This window comes from Microcebus murinus, chromosome 4, assembly GCF_040939455.1.
Source record: "Microcebus murinus isolate Inina chromosome 4, M.murinus_Inina_mat1.0, whole genome shotgun sequence".
In the NCBI taxonomy this organism is placed as follows: Eukaryota; Metazoa; Chordata; class Mammalia; order Primates; family Cheirogaleidae; genus Microcebus; species Microcebus murinus.
Genome location: NC_134107.1, coordinates 101,980,663 through 102,002,637, shown reverse-complemented (window position 1 = coordinate 102,002,637; position 21,975 = coordinate 101,980,663). Strand labels below are relative to the sequence as shown.

The 21,975-nt window shown below is 38.6% G+C and overlaps 1 protein-coding gene across 1 annotated transcript in view; it reads left to right on the top strand.

The window, feature by feature from the left end:
- The window catches only part of LOC105885140 (rho GTPase-activating protein 20-like), a 56,901-nt gene that overhangs the window by 25,132 nt on the left and 9,794 nt on the right, over positions 1-21,975 (top strand). Inside the window, exons 9-12 of the mRNA XM_076001419.1 lie at positions 1,746-1,934; positions 11,331-11,755; positions 12,909-13,070; positions 19,711-19,820. Coding sequence (XP_075857534.1) covers positions 1,746-1,934; positions 11,331-11,755; positions 12,909-13,070; positions 19,711-19,820 — 886 coding nt within the window. The remainder of the gene's footprint in view (positions 1-1,745; positions 1,935-11,330; positions 11,756-12,908; positions 13,071-19,710; positions 19,821-21,975) is intronic.

Sequence of the window (21,975 nt, the reverse complement as noted above, 5' to 3'; positions counted from 1 at the left end):
AGCATTTGTTTTGAGGAATTATTGGTAAATAGGTTACATCTTACCTTATTTAAATAATTTATCTAAAAAAATGTATTTGTTGATCAGTATTTTATTCAGTGTGGTTAACAGAAATAGAACAATTACAATAAGGGCAAGTATCTGTAGCAAAACTTGAGATGATGACAACGGTAATGATGATGGTGATGATGATTTCTGTTAACAATCTTAAATGATTACTACCTGCCAGAGATTGTACAGAGCATATTGTATGCATTATCTCATATAATCCTTTCATTTATCTATGAGGTCCTACTGTGAAATTTAGAGTGTTTCAAATGATCTGAGAAATCTAAAACCAAACTTTTCTACAAAATGTATATGCTCTGACTTAGAATATAGAAATATACTTAGTATATGCACAGAACTGAGGACAAAATCAACACCATTTCAGGTTTTTTTTAATGTCACTTTTGTAAAAGCCAATGAGCAACTAAGTCATAATTAAAAATTAAATACTTAGCATAACCATTTCAATAAAATATATTAACTTAATTAAACCTAGGTGGATGGTAATTTTTAGGCTTAAAACAGCTCCAAGCTTCAAATTACCTCTCACTAAAAAACAATGGGTCATGATTGTTCCATGAATTAGCAGCAGTTCTTAATTATACATTGTCATTTTAATGTGCCTTGAAAGCTTCAGTTGTAGATCACCAGCTGGCTATGTTGATAAATAGATTTTGTTATATTGCTATTAAAATTAGAAGCCTTTTTTGGCCCTAATCCCTGGATGTTGCTGTAGTAATTGATATTAATGGAATATTCACATTGTATGCCTATGCCAGGTGGAAAACAAGAGTAAAAGTTCACTGAATTACACTCAGTAATAAATCAGAAATAGAAATTATTCATTGTACTTAAAAATATCTATAGCATAATGGTATTTGAGGATTACTCTGAGAAGATGCAGTTATTTAGAATATTAAAGAGCAAAAATCTCATTGCAGCCAGGTGTCCAGGGGTTGGTTTTTCTAGTTTGTAAATTTCTTTTTGCATCTGTTTCTGTGCTTCTGATGCCCTGTTGTCTTCCTTCTGATTATTGTCTATGAACACTGCCCTTAGAGGGTAGCAGTAGGAGGGAAGCATAAATCAGATAAGCCCCAATGCTTGTCTTCAGTAACTCTAATTATGTGACTCATAAAAACTAATGAAATGTCTTTTCAGACAGACACCATGTGGTAGATAGTGGAAATGACAGCAATTCTTGACACATGTTCCTATTATTTAAATAATGTTAGCCACTAATATTTACTTATTGATCCTTATAATATTTGTGTGATAGGTTGGATAATTGTTTTAGTCATAGATTTGAGGCTGAGTGAGGATATAGATTTGCTTAAGATTTATAGATCTAGTTAATGTCATGGAAAAAACTAGAATACCTTTAAATATTCTTAGATGCAAACAGGAGGAGTCAACATTATGCAACTCACAGACTGATCTGTGCATTCATTACAAGCGAGATAGTCTTTAAAGGTTTTTGTGGGGTTTTTTCTCCCCACCCCCTCTTAAAACTATGTTGGTAGGAGCACACCTCTATTATGCAGGGGTCTCAAACTGTAAGCATGTACATGATTATTCAGTCAACAAATGGGTTCTTTATACCAAAAGTGCCAGGAGTAAATTGTAGTGTATCCTGTTTGTAGCACACATGGTCACAGCACCAGTCAGTCTAAGGTCTACATTTAGATTTTTTTATGTAGGACATGAATATCCCTATGGGATTAAAATGAAGCATCTGCGAGACAATGCACTCCTAAAAGCAGGCTCAAAGGACTCTACCACCATTTTCAACTCCCAAGAGGCCTTCCTGATGGAAGAGCTGCCAGGAGAGAGGCAGTGCCGATTCATCTTAAAGCCCAGAGTCCTGGCTGCAGCCCAGCAATTGAGAGGTGAGTTGCTTTTCCTTCTTCATAGAATCTTCTTTCAGCAAAGTGTTCATTTCTGAACATAAATTTAGGAAGAAAGGCAAAGACTCAGACTTCCAGCCAGATAAGGCATATTTTTTTAGACTTTGCTACGTGTTTTGAAAGGAAAGATGAGGTTTTAGAAGAAGATTTTTTATAAATTAGCAATAGGCATGACTGGTTTATAAACAGCAAGCTAATAGCAATACACTCTGTCCCTTCTTTCCTCACCATTCTGTTCCCTTTAACCTTCTGCCTACTGCAGAGTCAAAGGCACCAGGCAATGCTGCAGGTGCCTCTAAGGTGATTTCTGTGGAAGTCTCTTCTTAGCCTACTAATCGAATATGAATTTACTGTGAACATAAAAAAGACTCTGGAATGCTAAAAGTGATGTACAACATAGTAGCATCATAATTTGTCCTAACCTAAATTTGAGATTTAAGCTTTCAGTCTGAAAGTCAGATTGTATAGGAAACAGAAGAAAATAGATACTGAAAAGTATGAGTGGGATAGTAGAAAACTGATGCTGAATTTCTGCAGCTGCCTTTGTCAATTTGACCTAACTGGGCCTTTGGCTTTTAGCATATCATTTCCTTGCAGATTAATCACTAGCAACTAATGGATGGGTAAAAGCTCATCAATCGCATAGTGCAATGGATCTTAAGATATGTAAATCTCCTTCCTATTGCATTGAGGTTGGGAAAACACTGCTGGAACTGTAGTTTGAATTCAGAAAATATATCTTCTATAAATTTGTATAGGAATTAAGATCTTTCTTTTTTCACTTTTATTCTATTTTATTTTACTTTATGTTTTTTAATTTCAGCATATTACTGGGGTACAGAGGTTGAGGTAACATATATTGCCTTTGCCCTGCCTGAGTCAGATCTTCAAGCATGTCCATCCCCCAGACCAGTGCGTATCACACCAGTTAGGTGTGAATATACCCATCGCCTTCTCCCCTCTCCCACGTGCCCTATACCTGATGAATGTTACTACCATATGTACACATGAGTGTTGATCAATTAATACCAATGTGATGGTGAGTACATGTGGTGCTTGTTTTTCCATTCTTGTGATACTTCACATAGTAGAAAGGGCTGCAGCTCCATCCAGGATAATAACAAGAGGAGCTAGATCACCGTTGTTTTTTGTGGCTGAGTAGTACTCCATGGTATGCATATACCACATTTTATTAATCCACTCATGTATTGATGTTGCTTACACATCTTTGCAATTGTGAACTGTGCTGGTATAAACATTCTAGTGCCGGTGTCTTTTTTAGAGAAAAAACATAAGATGCTGCAGTATCATGATACACATGGCACTTGAATCACTTTCAAAATATTACAGGGTCACTACAATTTATAGTGCCTTAAGCAGCAGTGTAAACAACGAGAGTGCCACATACTGTCTCTGTCACAGCTTCTTATTTCTATAATTCAGTGTGAAGAGAAAGCAGCCACGAGCAGTACCTAAAGGACTGCCTGTGACTGTGCTCCAGTGAAACTATTCTGGGCAGTAAAATTTGAATTTCATATAATTTTTACATGTCACTAAATACTATTTTGATTTTTCAACCTTTTTAAAAATGTGAAAATCATTCTTTTTTTTTTTTTTGAGACAGAGTCTCACTTTGTTGCCCAGGCTAGAGTGAGTGCTATGGCGTCAGCCTAGCTCACAGCAACCTCAAACTCCTAGGCTCAAGCAATCCTCCTGCCTCAGCCTCCCAAGTAGCTGGGACTACAGACATATGCCACCATGCCCGGCTAATTTTTTCTATATACATTAGTTGGCCAATTAATTTCTTTCTATTTGTAGTAGAGATGGGGTCTCGCTCTTGCTCAGGCTGGTTTCGAACTCCTTACCTGGAGCAATCCTCCCGCCTCAGCCTCCCAGAGTACTAGGATTACAGGTGTGAGCTACCACACCCAGCCTGAAAATCATTCTTAACTCACTGGTTATCCAAAGTGGTGGCAGGCCAGATTTGGCCCAGGGAGCATGGTTTGCTGCCCTCTTTAAATGATTAGAATGCACAGCTAATTAAAAGCATTGCAGCTAAAGTATCAATGCTCTACCAGATTTATAACAGAGTTCACACGAGTAACAGAACCATCTCATTTGACTTGTGTGCATTCCCTTTGCATGGTGCATCTTTGTAGTGCTTTGATTAGAGGAAGAAAAGCCAAAAGGCATCTAGAGACTCTAAAGAACTACAAGAGTCTAGGAATTCTAAAAATGGAATTGTCTCCTAAATGATGACAATCTTCATAATATCATCAAGTAATTTCTACATAGAATTTAACACTTTAAATAATACTTTCTTTCAAGCCTCAAAACATTCATGTAAGTTTTGCATTATCATCTCATTTTACAGATTAGCAGTGTCAGACTGTATCTGGCATCACAAAGCATATTATAAATGTCAGTACAACATAGGCCTTCTAACTTTAAATCTCTGCTCTTGTCACTAGATCTAACTGCCCTATTATGTGGACACGTTAGCACTAACTGCCTTCAGACACCAGTTATGTAGTTATTATTTGGCTTGCTCTCCACATTCCTACTACTTCTGTTACTCCCCTTGATCTTTTAATTTGAAGGCAGCAGACCACTGTGGAGATTGTTCTCAATATTCTTGTAGCCTATTGTGTGACCATGTGAATATAAAAATGCCATGGTATAAAGTCCACAATTTTGTCACCTTTCCCACCTGCTGTGCACCAAAGCATTCCTAACACAAATCAAAATTAAGAGAGAGACCCCTTATAAGGAAATCAGTATAAGAACAAGTCTCTTCACTCTTTTCCCCCTACCCTTGTTGCATACATAACAATATTAACCTGACTTCTAAAAGGGAAAAATGAGTTAATACTTCTTTTTCTTCATATACTAAGAATGTATAATTTGATCCTGTTTACTAAGTGCCACTTGTCAGAGTCTATCACACTTTGTTTGTGGCCTACATATTTTAAGTCTAGGGCTGGGCACAGTGGCTCACACCTGTAATCATAACACTTTGGGAGGCTGAAGCAGGAGGATCTCTTAGGTCCAGGAGTGCAAAACCAGCCTGGGCAACATAGCAAAACCCTGTATCTTCAAAAATATTTTAACAGAAACAAAATAAACTCATCAGAATTCAGAAATTCTTAAATTACTCCTAGGAAGGTATATATTTGCAATGTTTCCCTGTGTACAAAATCATATCTTGTTTCCAGTGTTAGCAGGAACATAAAAGAGGGAGACAATTTGTATTAGTGTATTGGCTGAGAACAATAGATAATCTCTATTAAAGTATTGGCTGAGAACAATTAATATTTTATTTTGAAACCACCTGAATAAGATAAACCACAATTAGACAGTCAAAACTCTATATATCTGTTTCTTAGAGATGCTTTCTCTAGTTAGCTTAAGGAAATTATCCTTGCGAACCATCATAACCATAGGTAAGCATAGGCATCCCCAAACTGTTTTTGAAATTTCTGCCTCAGTGTGGAGAAGACATCCTACTAAATAGTCTTACAGTGAAAACAGAATAACAATAGGCCACCCCTGAGACTTAGATCACCATAACTAATGCTAGCGGGTGATTAGTCCAGAGTGAAGACAGCTCTAGTGTAAATTGGGAGTACAAGATTTAAATGTTCAAAGATGTGACCTCAAGGCCCAACTCACATGTCACTTCTATGAAATCTTTGTTCCTTCAGGCAGTTTGTCAGAGCACTTTACACATATGTATAGTATAATATGTAAAAAATTGTGTTTATTTCTTTATATATTTACATGTATCTTTAGACTATGAACTTCTTAAGGGCTGGGAACTAATCCCAGAGCTCAGTCCAGTATGTAGAACAAATCAGAAGTTAAATGAAAGATTGAATGACATAGTCACCCCTAGAATGAAAGGGGAAGAGTTCTAGACTTAAGTGGGATCTTTCTGAGCATGATTTGAAGTAGTGTTTGGAGTTCCAGCCTGAACTGAACTTTTATGGTAGATAGTAAAATATCAGAAGCATTGTTTTCTTTTTTATTATGATGATGATATTTTTTTCCTTTATTATTTCAAAATATTACAGGTAAACAATATTTTTGATCACAGGGATAGATTTTGTGATGATTGAATCAGGCATATGAGTGTGGTCATCACCCTGATAGGTTTTATTGTACCCACTGGGTAGGTTTTCACCCATCCTTCCTCCCCCTCCACCCTGCTTGATTTCCACTGAGTTTTACTTCCCTCTGTGCACATGTGTGCTCATTGGTTAGTTCCAATTTGATAGTAAGTACATATAAGGTTTATTTTTCTATTTTTGAGATACTTCACTTAGGATAATGGTCATCAGTTCCATCCAAATTATTGCACAAGGCATTAATTGATTTTTCCTAATGGCTGGGTAGTATCCCATGGTATACATACACCACATTTTGTTAATTCACTCATGACTGGATGGGCACTTGGGTTGATTCCACATCTTTGAATTGTGCTGCAATATATATTCAAGCGCAAGTGTGTTTTTGGTAAAATGACTTCTCCTTTGAGTAAATGCCCAGTAGTGGGACTTCTGGACCAAATGGCAGGTCTACTTTTAGTTCTTTGAGGAATCATACTGTTTTAATTTGCCACCAACAGTGTATAAGTGTTCCTTTCTCTCTGCATCCATGCCAGCGTCTCTTGTTTTTGTCCTTTTTAATAAAAGCCATTCCAACAGGGTTAAGGTGATGTCATTGTGGTTTAGATTTGCATTTCCCTGATGATTAGTGATATTCAGAACTCTTTCATATATTTATTGGACATTTGTCTATCTTGTTTTGAAAGGCTTCTGTTCATGTCTTTTGCCCATTTCTTAATGGGGTTGTTTTTTCTTGCTGATTTGCTTGAGGTTTTTGTAGATTCTGGTTATTTTCCCTTTATCTGATGTATAGCTTGCTGATATTTTCTCCCATTCTATAGGTTGTCTATTTGCTTTGTTGATTATTTCCTTAGCTGTGCAGAAACCTTTTAATTTAACCAAGTTACATTTATGTATTTGCGTTGTTGCTGCAATTGCCATTTGGGTCTTAAATTCTTTGCCTAGGCTGATGTCCAAAAGAGGTTTTCCTATATTTTCTTCCACAATTCTTATATGATTTCCAGTCTTACATTTAAGGCTTTTATCAATCTTGAATTAATTTTTGAGTGGTGAGAGATATGGATCACGTTTGATTGTTCTGCATGTGACTATCCAATTTTCCCAGCACCATTTACAGAATAGGGATTCTTATCCCCAGTACCTATTGTTGTCTGCTTTGTCAAAGAGCAATTGTTTGTATATGGATGGTCCTAGCTGGGACAATCAGGCAAGAGAAAGAAATAAAGGGTATCCAAATTGGGAAAGAGGAAGTCAAACTATTGCTTTTTGCTGACAATATAATCTTTTATCTACAAAAGCCAAAAAACTTCACCAAGAGTCTTCTGGAATAAACAAATTCAGCAAAGTTTCATGTTACAAAATAAATGTACACAAATCAGTAGCATTCTTATACACCAATAAGATTCAAGCTGAGACTCAAATCAAAGACTCAGTAACATTCACAATAGCTACAAAAAATAAAAATAAAATTCACAATAGCTACAAAAAATACTCCTGAATAAAATAAAATTCAGGAATATACCTGAATAAGGAGGTGATGAAAGATGTCTACAAAGAAATCAGTGAAACACTGAGGAAAGAAATCACAGATGACACAAATGGAAAAATATATTATGCTCATGGATTGATACAATCAACATTGTTAAAATAACCATACTGCCCAAAGTGATGTATAGATTCAATGTAATTTCCATCTACATGTGAAAAATCATATTTCACAGATTGAGAAAAAATCATTCTATGGTTTGTCTGGAACAAGAAAAGAGCTGGAATAGCCAAAGCAGTCTTACATTATCAGAACAAATTTGGAGGCATCAAATTAGCAGACTTCAAATATGCTACAAGGCTGTACTAACCAAAACAGCATCATGTTGGTACAAAAGTGGAGACATAGACTGATGGAATAGGACAGAGAATTCAGATATAAAACCATCTTTTTCTTGTACCTGTTTTTCCTGTCATTCCAGTTTTCTCCTCTACATGTTTCCTACTCTAACTACAGAAGAGGCATTCTTACTTTGGGGAGATATGTGGCCAGAATAGAATTTCTAATTAAAGCTTTTTGTTTTTATGATTATTACTATATAAGTACAAAGTCTGAAAAATTGTACTCTTTAATATTCACTTTCATTACTTAAGCATGAAGGAAACACTAGTCTGAATTATATCAGAGTTATTCAGGAAATCCAGATTTACATTAATTTAGTTAGCTTTACATTTAAATCACTCATTTTTTATAGTACTAGCATGTTTTTCATCAGCTTTTGACATTAGAAATTAAGAGCTATGCATGAAAGTAAACAGTAATGACTGCTTTTCTCAGTCCCAGAGTAAAAGTGAACTCTCAGATTGAATGCTATATATAACAAAAGACATGGCTACCACTGAAAGTATTTATGATAAAGTAAAAGACTCGATTTCTACTTTATCCTCTGTCAACACTCATACCATAGCTACTATAGAATTTATTGATAGAGCATCCCTTTGAAGAAATGAATGAAACCTTAAAAAATAAATAAATTTTGATAGTTGTAGAAATAATAAAATTAGGTCAAATGTGAGTAAACAAGACTGAGTATAGCTACTTAACCTACATATTAATGTATACATCAATGTAGATTAATTAATGTAATTAATTACATGTACACATTAATGTACATTAATTAACATACATATTAATGTACACATTTGCACAGATTGACTTTGCTAGACATGTAGGAACCCCTTCTTGGATTTAAGACAGGGTTTAGTTTTCTGTTTTTTTACAATGGCAGAGGTTGGGAATGTTAGGGCAGGAAGAAAGTGCTTGAGTTAAGCAGACTATTGCTGTTCCTTCATGTCTGCAGACCTCTTAATGGGGGTGACACCAATGGAGAGTGGATGCAGAGAGGAGGCCCTGTTTGTGAGGAGGAGATTGGTATCTAGGCATCTTTAATCAAGATTGCTGTGACCTATGCCCTGGGCTCACTAGTAGTTTTCACACGTTTTCCTACATAATTCTCTCAGTAAACCTCTGAAAAAGAAATATTTTTTTTTTTTTATTTTAAAGACAAGGAAGAGGGTAAGTAACTTGCCCAAGTAAGTATCCTAAACAGGAGTCTACCGGACTACTGTCCCCAGAGCCAAACACCATTACACACCTGAGTGTGTCTGGAAGAGCATGTACGTGATGACGTACTTACTATATCCCAGGAAGTAAGGCACAGGTGATGGTTTAAGGCCATTTGGTAAAATGTTGCTTACTTGCTTATCCTCCCACAACTTGGCCTTTTTAATATTTGCTTTAAGTAGGGTATTCTGAGGAAATAAAATGCTAAGATATGTTATACTCAAACAATATGGAAGCCTTCTTTGAAAGTAGCCTTTGACACCACTGACTGTGTGTCCTCCTTGAAAAGCTGCTCTTGTGCAATGTTTCATTATCAGGGAATTCTGGGAGCTAAACATCATCTCTAGGTAGCTTTGTTGGGCATCTCAAGGAACAATGCCACACAACCAGAATTTAATGACTAATTCCCATGCCCTCTCACTGCAGAAAATCATGTCCAACCACGAGTGGGCACTACCTGGTCATTATAGCTCCTCAAATCCTGGTTGCATTAACCTTAATTGCAGGCTCTTTGGAATCTGCCCCACAAATGCAAGCTTCAGGGGTCAGCCAGAGATTTGGGCAGAATGTACACGCTATTTGCGGTTCCCACTATTAGGTTTTCTCCCTTCTCTGATTCCCCCTCACTTTTCAGCTGCTGTGGGTACCTCTATCTTGGTTCTCTAGTTGTTCAAGCCAGCAAGAGTACAAGTTTCTCTCTGAATTTCAGTCACTCCCTGCCACCTGCCTTCAGGCTAAATGCTCTAAGAATGAGAAACTCAACCAGTGCTCTGCCATTCCCTTCCTACATGTGTCAAACTTATACCTCCACTTCTACCTTGTTTGGGTTGCTCTTCAGTGCCTTCTAGTAGGTTACTTTTGGTTTGTTTCTGCAGAGTGCACAGTTGTTACCTGTGTGTATGTGCTGCAGGGAAGAGGCAGGGGTCATCCACTTTTAGAATTGGAACCTCAAAGAGCTTTTATGTGTCAAAACTTGTGCTCTTAACTCTCAAATCTCCTAACTCTCATGTTAAAATTAGACACAGATGATACCAAAAACATTCTTACACTACGGTGTCATAATAGTATAACTTACTACTGATGTTTTTTACTTCTGCCTATTCTGTTCATGCTGTCTTTTTCTACTAAAATCCCTTCACATTTTCAATTGTAGTTCAATAGTGATTTATTGTAGACACTATGCTCTATCTGTTGAACTCTTATTCATTCCAAATACAAATCAAATGCCATTGCCTCCAAGATCACGCCCCTCCCTACTGCTGGATAGATGTGATTTACTTTCCTCTGAATGCCTTCAGTACTTTTTTCCTCCCTTATGGCATTCTATTCCTTACTATGCTTGCTTTCATCCCCACCATGAGAGGTCTCATTTCTATTATAAACTACATTTGCAAGGGCAAGTCTCACTCATGTTTGCGTCCATCCATGCTACCTTAAACATGCTTTTTAAAGTCAGGAACTGAAAAGAAACATGAAGGTGTTTGCATTAGGAAGGCAAAAAAAAATTGTAGGCTATAAGCTTCCTATCTCTATTCCCAATAGTAGAGTGGGACATCAGGTAATAAAATATTGTTTATTTCTAGGGAACATTTTAATGGAGATAAATTCTCTCCTCCTTCCTCTTCTTCTGCCTCTTTCTCTTCATCCTCTTTCCGTTCATCTTGTCCTTCTCTTTCTCCTACTTCCCCTGCCCCTTCATCTTGCCCTCCCATCCTCTCTTCTCTGTTTTTCTCACTATTTAATTATGATCAAATTCTAACTTTTTTGTATGCATATTTGTATCTTTAAATGGGAAAATATGTGTGTTGGTATGCAACACTTTTTTGCTTTAAGTTGTGACTGTTAAAAAGGAAGCCTTTCTTTCACCTTTAAAATTTTACTACCAAAACTCAAGTAAACAGATCAATGATGTCCCAAAAATAGATGGGAGAACTCAAATATTTGATTTTTCCTTTATTGAGCCTCTTTCCTTTATAAAATATTATCATGAAATGTAGTTTAAATTCTCAATAACAAAAGACATCTATAAATATTTTTTTCTCTATGAGGCATTGTAAGAAAAATACTGTAAAATAGAAATTGTAGAAATAAGGTGAAAATGAATTAAATTAATTTTGCTAATATTTCAAACTCCTTTGTTAGATTCACATCAGAAGACATCTCAAAAGAGAAGATGTATCATCAATTTGGCCTGTTGTTGGGGTTCTAGCACTGACCAGGACAACTCCCTTGTGTCACTGCCAGTATCTCCTCCTGTGGCAGGAGAGCTCCTTGGACTTTCTTTGGAAAATACCTCTGAGAAGGACACACATGAGGTTGTTGATGCCCCATGTGTCAATACAGGAAAGACAGTTGGCCAGGGAAGCACAAACATGGCCTCTGTTTTAAAGTTCACTGATGACATCCTCAAGCAGCCTGAGGTGCAAGATGTTTTAAACAAAAACGACTGTGACTTGGAGCAGTGTACTGAAGAAGGAGCTCAAATAGAACATCCACTTGAGTCCAAACTTTTTGGAGTTTCTCTGAAAAATATTTGTAAAAATGACTATCTGCCGAAACCTATCATGGTAAGGCTTATTTTGTCCTCTAAACTAATGGGAAAGGGGATGTGGGAAGGGAGAGCTCTGGGAGATAGATCTGTCCCCAAATGGAAAAACTGTAGACACCACTGGTTACTTGAAAGTGTAAAAATATGACATAGTATTACAGAATGAGAAGGAAGACATAGTAAGAAGAGATAATCTAGTCTACTGATTACACGGAAGAGCCACATAAGCCTGCTCAGATAAATTAGGGTTTTCTCTGTAGACAGAGAATTTTCATTATCCCTCAGAAATCCTGTCTTGAATTCCACTTTGTTCTGAAAGTTTTCTTTTATCACTTTAGTATCAGAAACTACTGACTCTTATATTTAAGTTTTAGGAATTATTTTATTTATAGTTAATATGTTTAAGCATAAAGATACAGTCTCTGGTATTTATTCTTCTTTTGCATATACAGTGGGTCAGATCAAAGCCACTGAGTTTACATTCTCTACAATTGATATATTAATCACTTCTAAGCAGAATTTATTGAGTATCCTTTAAGAACTATGGTACATGTATGGGATTTCATCCTATGTCATGCACCTCTAAGTGCCAGACACTAAGCCAGCCATTGTTGGTTAGCCTTCACAAGAAATTTCAGGAGTAGTTAATATCACATCATCATCATTTGACAAATTTTTAGAAGCCTCAGAACTTTATTCAAGGTTACAAAGTAAATATGTAGCATAACTAGGTTTCAAATCCCAGGGATTGCATGTCTCCAAAACCCATCCTCTTTATACTGCAAGCAGAGGATGTAAAAACAGGAAAAAAAAAAAAATTAGAAACCATTTAAAATACTCCATTAGCAACTTTTAAGAATACAGGGCATTGTTGTCAACTGTAGTTTCCTTGGTATATAGATCACCTCAACTTAATTCTCCTGTCTAACTGAAATTTTATATCCTTTCACCAAAATCTCCCCACCCCAACCACCACCTCTACACCTTGGGAACCACTCTTCTGCTCTCCATAAAAATTGATTAATCTTTGTAGCCATCCATCCAGCTCCAATCCTTCAGCTGTTCTACGCTAGCAACATCCTAGCCTCTGGCAGCCAAAGAAGGCAAGTACATGTCCCCTTGTTTATATGTGTCAAGTGCCATTTTGGTTTTTGTTCTTTGCTTTCCCATAGGATACTCTTTTGTTCCTGAATGAAAAAGGCCCTCTGAAGGAAGGCATCTTCTTTGTACCGGCCAACACGGAATATTGCCGACAACTAAAAGAAAAACTTAATTGTGGAGTACCAGTACAGCTGTACCGGGAAAATGCCTTTGTTCTGGCATCTATCTTAATGGTAGGAAAAGTTCTTCTTTTATCCACAGCATGTGTAGCTCTCAAGATAAATTTTTTAATTGTGAGCATTATTTCTGTCTACAATGACCTATAATAGATTTAGAATTGAAATAGTGTTAAGAAACATTTCGCAAATCAACATTGGACTTTAAAAGCCACCACCGCTGATATCACATATCAGATAGGCTTTTTTTTTTTTTTTTTTTGAGACAGAGTCTCACTTTGTTGCCCAGGCTAGAGTGAGTGCCGTGGCGTCCTAGCTCACAGCAACCTCAAACTCCTGGGCTCGAGTGATCCTTCTGCCTCAGCCTCCCGGGTAGCTGGGACTACAGGCATGCGCCACCATGCCCGGCTAATTTTATATATATATATCAGTTGGCCAATTAATTTCTTTCTATTTATAGTAGAGACGGGGTCTCGCTCTTGCTCAGGCTGGTTTTGAACTCCTGACCTTGAGCAATCCGCCCGCCTCGGCCTCCCAAGAGCTAGGATTACAGGCGTGAGCCACAGCGCCCGGCCCAGATAGGCTTTTTAAATAGTTTTTCTCCCGCAGGCTAATCTCTTCACTTCTGAAACCCCATGTAAAAGATAAAGTTTAATTAACATTTAATCAAAGCACACGCTCAAAGATTTTACCAAAACAAACCTTCTGCTTATGATGATTTCCTCACTGTCTCACTACCTTCTGAATGAAGGCAAAGTTTTCAAAAACAAACATTTATTAAACTTTTGAAAATAATTACAGAAGTTTATTATAGTGATTCGGAAAATGTCGGGTACCAGGACACAGCCACTTGCTGCCTCCCTGTAGCTCCACATCTCTGCGGGCCAGTGCTGCACGTGGCCAGTTGGAGGGCACGCTGCTGGGGCCGCCACCCCCCCAGAGCTGCCTGGGACCCTGACTGCCGGAATGCCCCCAGGCCCACATGCCGCTGCCTGTTACTGGCCACGCTGCTTGCGTGATCCTGATTGGGTAATTTTTGAATCCCACTGTTTTTGATTGGATGTTAAAGCTTGTTGGTGATTGGATGTTAAAGCTTGATGTTGATTGGATGTTAAAGCTTGTAGTTGATTGGACGCTTTTTGAGCCCTACCAAGGGTATAAAAGGAGGAACAGAAGGAGCGGAAGGGTCAGAAGATTGGAAGATGCAAAGAGAGCTGTAACACTAGGTGTGCTGAGCCTGCTGGGAAGTAATAAAGACTGTTCTCCCACTCTTCATGTGCCGCTCCATTCTTTCCCCAGTCAAGAGCTATAACACTAGAGCTGTAACACTAGCTGTACACATTGCCGCAACATTTTGGTTCCCTGGCTAGGAAAGCCGACCGGGCTGGCCCCTTGAAGCCGCTGGGACAGCACCCTTAATGGTGCACAGCACCCTTGATGGAGGATGCCACTGAGCAGCACCTCTCTCCTTCAGTGCCATGTTGGCTAAGCTGGCCAAGGTCTTGCTGAGGGAGGAGAAGCAGGGGCACTGACGCAGGCCACGCTGTAACAGGCCTTCCGGCAAGTGTTGGCCTCCACGGTGCATGGGCAGGAGCAGGAGGCTGAGCAGGTGGGTGCCAGGATGAGCAAGCTGGAGCAGAAGACCAAGGCCAGGACGTCAGACAAGGTAGGGGCCTAGGACCCGCCCAAGATAGGTCTGTCACTAGGACAGAAGAGGAGCCCCATCAGCTCCTAGGGTATAGGCCCGTCAGTGGGATGGAAGAGGAGCCCACTGGGCTCCTAGGATGTAGGCCCAAAAGTGGGACAGAAGAGAAGCCTGATCGGCTCCTAGAGGTAGGCCCATCAGTGGGACGGAAGAAGAGCCCAATCGGCTCCTAGGGTGTGGGCCCATCAGATCGGCTCCTAGGGGTAGGCGCGTCAGTGGGATGGAAGAGCGGCCCAATTGGCTCCTAGGGGGGTAGGCCCATCAGCGGGACAGAGGCCTGTCATCAGGACAGAAGAGGAGCCCTATCAGCTCCTAAGGACAGGGATCCCCAAGGGGAGGGAATATGTAACCTCTGAGTGAATGTGAGTGGAGGGAACAGTGACTGCTTGCAGTCATTGTGTCGGTAGCTCCACAGCTTCGGCTACGGGGGTTGAGTGGGTCCTAATCTGGGGTTCTGTGGCAACGTCGGCATAGAAAGGGGAGGAGCCAGAGCAGGGACCAGAGTCTAGGCAGGGATGAGGTTCAGAAAAGGAGTGTTGTCAGGCAGTGTAGGGAACAGGAGTGCTGGCTAAATCAGTTGAAACATGGGAGGATCCGAATCCAAGCCAACAGTTCTAAGGTGCATGCTGATAAGTTTCATGCATTCAGTATGGAGAGTGGTGACTAGGACTGCATACACCCTACCACCATTGGTTTCTCCACCTCTGGTATCTCCACCACTTGTCTGCTGGTCGCAGTCTGCCCCAGCCTTCCAGATGTCTCTGCGTAAAATGCTAGGTCCGCCGCAGGTTTGGGATGCCGGAACCATCCAGATGGGGCAACCTGCCCTGTATTATCAGCCTTTCTCCACCACTGCTCTATTGAATTGGAAACACCACACTCCTTCCTACTTGGAGAAACCGCAGGCCCTCATCGACCTCCTGGAGTCTATCTTCCAGACTCACCACCCCACATGGGAAGATTGCTGGCAACTCCTGCTGACTCTCTTCAGTACTGAAGAATGGCGTCGGATCATGATTGGAACTCGGAAGTGGCTGCAGGAGCGGGCGCCAGCGGGCACCCTGGATGTGGAACAATGGGCATCTCAAGCGGCGCCTGAGACCATCCCAGGGTGGGATTTCAACACTGTGGAAGGGCAAGCAGCACTTGAGCGGTACCGAGAAGCTCTTCTCCAAGGAGTTTGGGAAGGGGCCAAAAAGCGGACCAACATGAACAAGGTTGCCCTAATTACCCAGAAGCCAGAGGAGTCACCCAATGACTTCTACTAGCACCTCTGTGAGGCGTACCGAGTATATACACCTTTTGACCCAGAGGCAGCCGAAAACCAGAGAATAGTGAATACAGCGTTCAGTTGGGCAATCAGCCTCCGAAATCCCAAGGAAGCTGCAAAAATTTGAAGGATTTGCAGGCATGCCTATCACACAGTTAATGGAGGTGGCCCAGAAGGTGTACGTCAACCGGGACTGGACCGCTCAGAGGGAGAAAGACCAGAGGATGAAGAAAAAGGCTGCCCTCCTGGCTGCTGCCCTCAGTAGATCTGACCTGTCCAGGCAGCCTGGACCCCCATGAAAGGGGGGAACCAGAGGATGGGCGCCCCTGGCGGGAGAACAGTGAGCCAATTGCAAGGGGTTTGGCCACTGGAAGAATGAATGCCCCCACAAGGGAAGTCAGCAAAGGGGGCAACCAGAGGATGGGTGCCCCAATAATAGTAAGAAAATATATTTGCCTTACAACTAAAAGATTTGCTGAAACTGCAGAAAATTCCTTTTGTTTTCATAATCATCATGCCAAAGATCCTTAACTCCTTTTACTTTAAAAGCTGAGGAGGAATGAATTTGAAATCTAGGTTTTCTTTTACCTTTAATACATTGGACTTTCTTTATAGTTCTTATGCTTCAACTATGGTTACATAAGCCCCATCTACAGTTACAAGTTTACAGAGTTCTAAAATGTTTTCTACCCCACATTCTTGGAAATGCCCTACAGTTTTAGAAAAGCCAGAGTTAAAATCAGCATTTTAAGTTGAGGTTTTGACCCTGAAAATCACTTCTGCAGAACTGCCTTAGACTCCCATCTCCCAAAGGATTGGAACAGACCAGAGCCAGGGGTAGAGACAGGGCCCTAGCCTGCACCTCAGAACCTAAAGCATAGAAACCAAATGAATAAAAACATGATGACAGTGAATCTTGCATTCCTCCACTCCAGCTGAGTGGCCAGCAGCTTATTTAATCTTACTTCATGACTCTATGTACAATGACATGTTTCTTGGTACATGGTCCATGTCTGCTGTTCAACAAACCCTGCTATAGAATTTTGCAATTAAATATCACTCAAGAAAATGGGAGAGTTTGAGCTAGGATCGGCTAATCTGTTTTGCACAGAATATGTATTTATTCTGCAATCCTGAAATACAATAAATATATACATGGTATAGTATTTCAATTATATATGCCAGGATATATACGTATGATGCATCTTTTTTTTTTCATATAATTAATTTTTCTTCCATCTCTGAATTTAAGAAGTTTAAAAAGGTAAAGCCTGGCTCAGAAAATATTTTCTTACTCTGCTAGTCTTCATAGCACTACACTCCTAAAAATTTTGTGCTAAATTTTTCAGGCTATCACAAAGAAGCACATTTTAGAAGAGCTACATTGTTTCAAGTTATATAAATAGCATTTGTCTGAAAACAAAAGATGAAAAATGGTCCCCATGATTGAAGAGTCTGGTTAATGGGTTCCAAGTAATTGAAGTTTTGTCATACAACTGTGTTTTACTCCCATTTCTTCCAGTGGTTACAGGAAGGAACATATTTTTTACCAGAACTTTCTGAGCTTCTGTTTTTCTTTTGTTGTTGTTGTTTATTTCTTATTGTTAAGTCTGTTTTGAAATGGTACTTAAGATTTCCTTGAATTTTTCACTTATGCTGGTTTGCTTACATATAAGTTTAACCCTTCGAAGTGTAACTGGACAAAAATTGCTTGAGATACCATAACTTTGATGCCTCTGACTTTTGAGGAAAAATTCACATTTAATTCTGTGGAATATCAACTCAAATCATTTTGGGAGTTCTGCTGATGGCCTAGGCTCTGTTTTGGAAGGGAAGAGACTTTCAGTTAAGTGCCGTGAGTTGGTGACAATAATCCAGAACCACACCTCTCACGTCCTATTCATCTGTGATGGTGGTTGTATTTCATAAGCTGTTTTCCAGCTGTGGGAGAGTTCACTGAGTTGTTACTAAGTTATCTTTAAGTTATCTTTATCATTAGATTTAAGATTTAATGATGTTTTCAAGACAGATCAGAGTATGTTTTCCATTGATACTTTAAAGGAGCTATTATCACTACCTGATTTTGAAATAACACATTTTTGCCTCTTCTAAATCTGACTTTTAAAGTGGGTGCGACAGCTAAAATTAGTTTAGAATTATGAAAACTCAATAGCTTTACCCTAGGGCAGTTAACTTTTGTGATGATGTACCTGATGCACAACTATCCAGGTGCATTTCCACTAGAAGATACGATAGAACAGAGAAAGACTTTGAATCAATCCATCTTCCTTCTTGTTAACTACTCTAAAAAGAAATAAAGTATGGTAAGAGAGTGACATGATGAGAAACAGGTTCTTAAAATTATCCTAAAAACTCATTTATACTTGATTGGCCTTCTCTTGTCCCTCATTAATGTTTGGGCATATGACTTCAGCTGCAGTTTAATGGTGACCTTTGCTAAGGACCTTGCTTGGCATTGATGTGTACAAAATGGTGAAGGTCTGTCCCTTCCCTGGAAGCACTCATAAGCAAGTGGGAAAGATGCCCGTGTAATCAGCTCACTATAACAATAAGTTATCATAGCTTTCATATAGTGAAATGAACATGATACAGAAGTAACAGGTTGTGTGTTGCCTTCTATAAAGAACATAAAGTTATTGTTTTGGTGTTCCAACAAAAGTTAAAATTATGCAGTTGTAGACTTTCACCTTTCTATATGTTATAAGCAGGAAGTTGCAAGAAGATAGCCAACTACAGATATAGTGCTTTGACATGAAATTGAGTTTCCTTTGCCTAATGTTTGCTCAGTGGGAGATCAGAATAAAAGCTTGGTGTTGCTAATGCCATGCCAAAAGCAACAGTGAGAGTTGGCCTAGAATCAACTTTCTCAGACTGGGAACAAATTTAGTTTACTTTTAAGTTTTTGTAAACAAAAGTACAACAGCCAATGCCTTGGGTCATATCCTGTTTGTGTCATGGTTTGGTTTCAGCACATCTAGCCTCACCAGGAGTCTCAGCAGAATAGGGTCTCCAAGAAAGGATAATGTACTGTGGACACGTTACTTAGTGTATGTCAAGCACAGTGATGCTGCCCCAAGCCCCCAAGTCTCAGCTTGTACCCAGAATACTTTAGCTCCCCAATTATATGACAACCCTTCTATATGGAATACTGGGGAAAATTCTAAGTAGCTCTTGAGGCAATTGTGCCCCAATAGCACTCGAATATAAATTTCTAAGTTTAATTCACTTCTGTCTCCCTAGAACCTCAAGAAGTGCTTGGTACCTATGAGTAAGCACTTATACAATGATTGAATGAATGATTATGAGATTGAGTCTCACAGCTATCTGGGTGCATTTCCTTGAGCTAGCCATTTAAGGGAAGGGGAAAAGAGGACTTAGAATGGTTTACTGCCAGATCCAGTCATGTTCTACTAGCTTCCTAAAGTTGTGTGCAAACAGGAGGATCCACCCAAATGGGTTGTCCTTTCTCTTTCCCACCATAATCCAGACTTTGGCTACCCCAATGGCTTCTGTTAGATAAAAAATCAAAGCCTCTGTTTCTTTGTCCCCAGTCTGTGGTGAACTGGCACAGAGCTCTGTATAGTTCATGGAAGGGGGGGCTTAACTGAAGTTTTCAACAGCACATTTTCTTTCTGGTTTCTCTTGTACATACTTGGCATGAGAATAATGATTTAAAATATTTGTTTTTTCATCTATGTAAGGATTTTCTAAAAGAAATTCCTGGAAGTATTTTGTCATCCGATCTTTATGATGAGTGGGTCAGTGTCATGGATAATGGAGAGGATAAAGACAAAATAAATAAAATTCAAAGGTAATTATTCTATTTTGTTATGTCTCAAAAATCCTTTCTAAAACTTTAAAAAGTATAAATTTATCTGTTAAAAATCAAAGTCATATTCATAGGGACCAGTTTAAAAATGGATTTATGCTAGCTCATCATAGTTATTGTCTTCTCCCTAATCATATTTACATGGAATACTTGAACGTTGTACATCTTCTGTATATCTGAATAAATAAGAGGTGTCATTCAGTAGTTCACTAGCTAATACTGTAGGCCACTCTATAGTTTATGATCTTAATTTTGATAAATATTTAAGTAACCAGATAACTCCTTATATAATTCCTTCAGGAACTGAAGTCATACAGAGAAAATGACCCATTTCCTCTACTCTAGCAATTCGGTTTAGTAGAGTAAGAATAGACAAACCAAGAATTACCATAATAATGCAGTATAATCAGTGCTATAAAAGAGCTATCTAGAGAGTTCTGTGGGAGTACAGCAGAGAATCAGTTAACTCCTTGAGAAGAGTCAAGGAAAAGGCGAGTTGTAAAGTCTCAGTCTGATTACAGAGCATGCACTGTTTCTACTCATGCACAGGGAAATTGCTTGGAGAACTTGTCACCCCTATGCCTGGGTATTTCTCACATTATAATAGACTAGGAAAGAAATGTACATTAACAAAAAGAAATACTTTGAGTTCTGGAAAAACTCAAGAATCCCAAAATCATTTATTTGCATATGCTTATTTAGTACAGTTATTTTCTTGAGCAACTTTTAAATGTGAATTATTCCCATACTGCTATTGATAGACATTTATATGTCTACATTTATATGTCTAACATACTATACCTGTGGAATATACCAGAAACTAAACCAGGTGATATAATACTACCTCCACTTTCATTATTGTTTGGTGGAAGCCATTCAGGTAGCATCAAATTTTTATATTTGTTTGCTCATTGTCCAAAACATTATCTATCTATCCATCCATCCTATAAGTTGTTAAAGGGTATTTTTTATAAAAAGGTAATATTATGACTGTCATGCAAACATAAAATAAACACATGTGAAAGATTTTCTTTAAATTATTAATAAGGGAACCAAGAGATGTTACAGCCATCTTTGTAGATTTCAAATTACCACCACTTCTGTGTTCAACCAATTTGAGCCAGAAATACTGAAAATCAATTTACAAAAAAATACAAAATTAGCCTTTTCTACCAGGGCAAGGGTGCAGATAAATCAGTTGTCTCTCCACCAGCCAGAATTTTCAAGTCTTTAGCCAAGTATTATGTACGCTGCTATCAGTTATCTACAACTTACACAGTTGTAAAATAGCCCTTGTGAAAAGGCTTAGGGACTCCATAGTAACCCAGAAGCATTTGCTAGTGCCTTATTTTCCATTGAATACACCCAGCAATCTTTTGGTCTATCTCAAAATCCTTCATAACTTACCCTTACAAAAACTATACTCATTGCCAGTCTATTACAGTGAAGAAAGGCTTTTCTGCTATTTGCAACAGAATGACAATACCTTGTTATGACTAGGTTGCAAAGTCTTATAGAAAACAGCAACAATCATGAATATCAGCTCCTATCTTGTTTTCTGGATAGTAATAATAATAATTTTTGGTGACTAATCATTTAAAAATCCCTTATCAATTACCAAATGAGAACAGTAGAAAACATACTACTATAAGCTTAACTTATATGTGAAAGTGATACTAAGGAGGCAAGATTTGGGACAAAATCAACCTTAGGAAATGGAGGAGCAGAGCATAAACTCTCAGAATGGACCTGGAAATCTTTATAGCTGAGGTTTGGGTTCTTACCAAGAGACAACATTCCTGAGTTGCCTCGTGGAAATAAAGGAGATCTTTACAATTGAATGGCTGTTTAATTTTATCAGAAATGTTTTTTGGGTTTTGGTTGAGATTATTCTGAATTGTTACAGGATTTGCATAAGTTTAAACACATTCTACTAGTTTCAGGGAAATATTTCAGAAAGGTTTTTATTTTTAATGGTACTTTTCCTGCATTCTTTCACATTTCATTGGGTTTTGAAGACCGTGTAGAAATATACAAAAAAATAAACCCCAAGTGCTTATTTTCTCCTCTTCAGGCATCCTCACTTTGCTAGGTACACCTTAAGTGAAGCTTGTGTATCTGAGTTGGGTTCTTGATT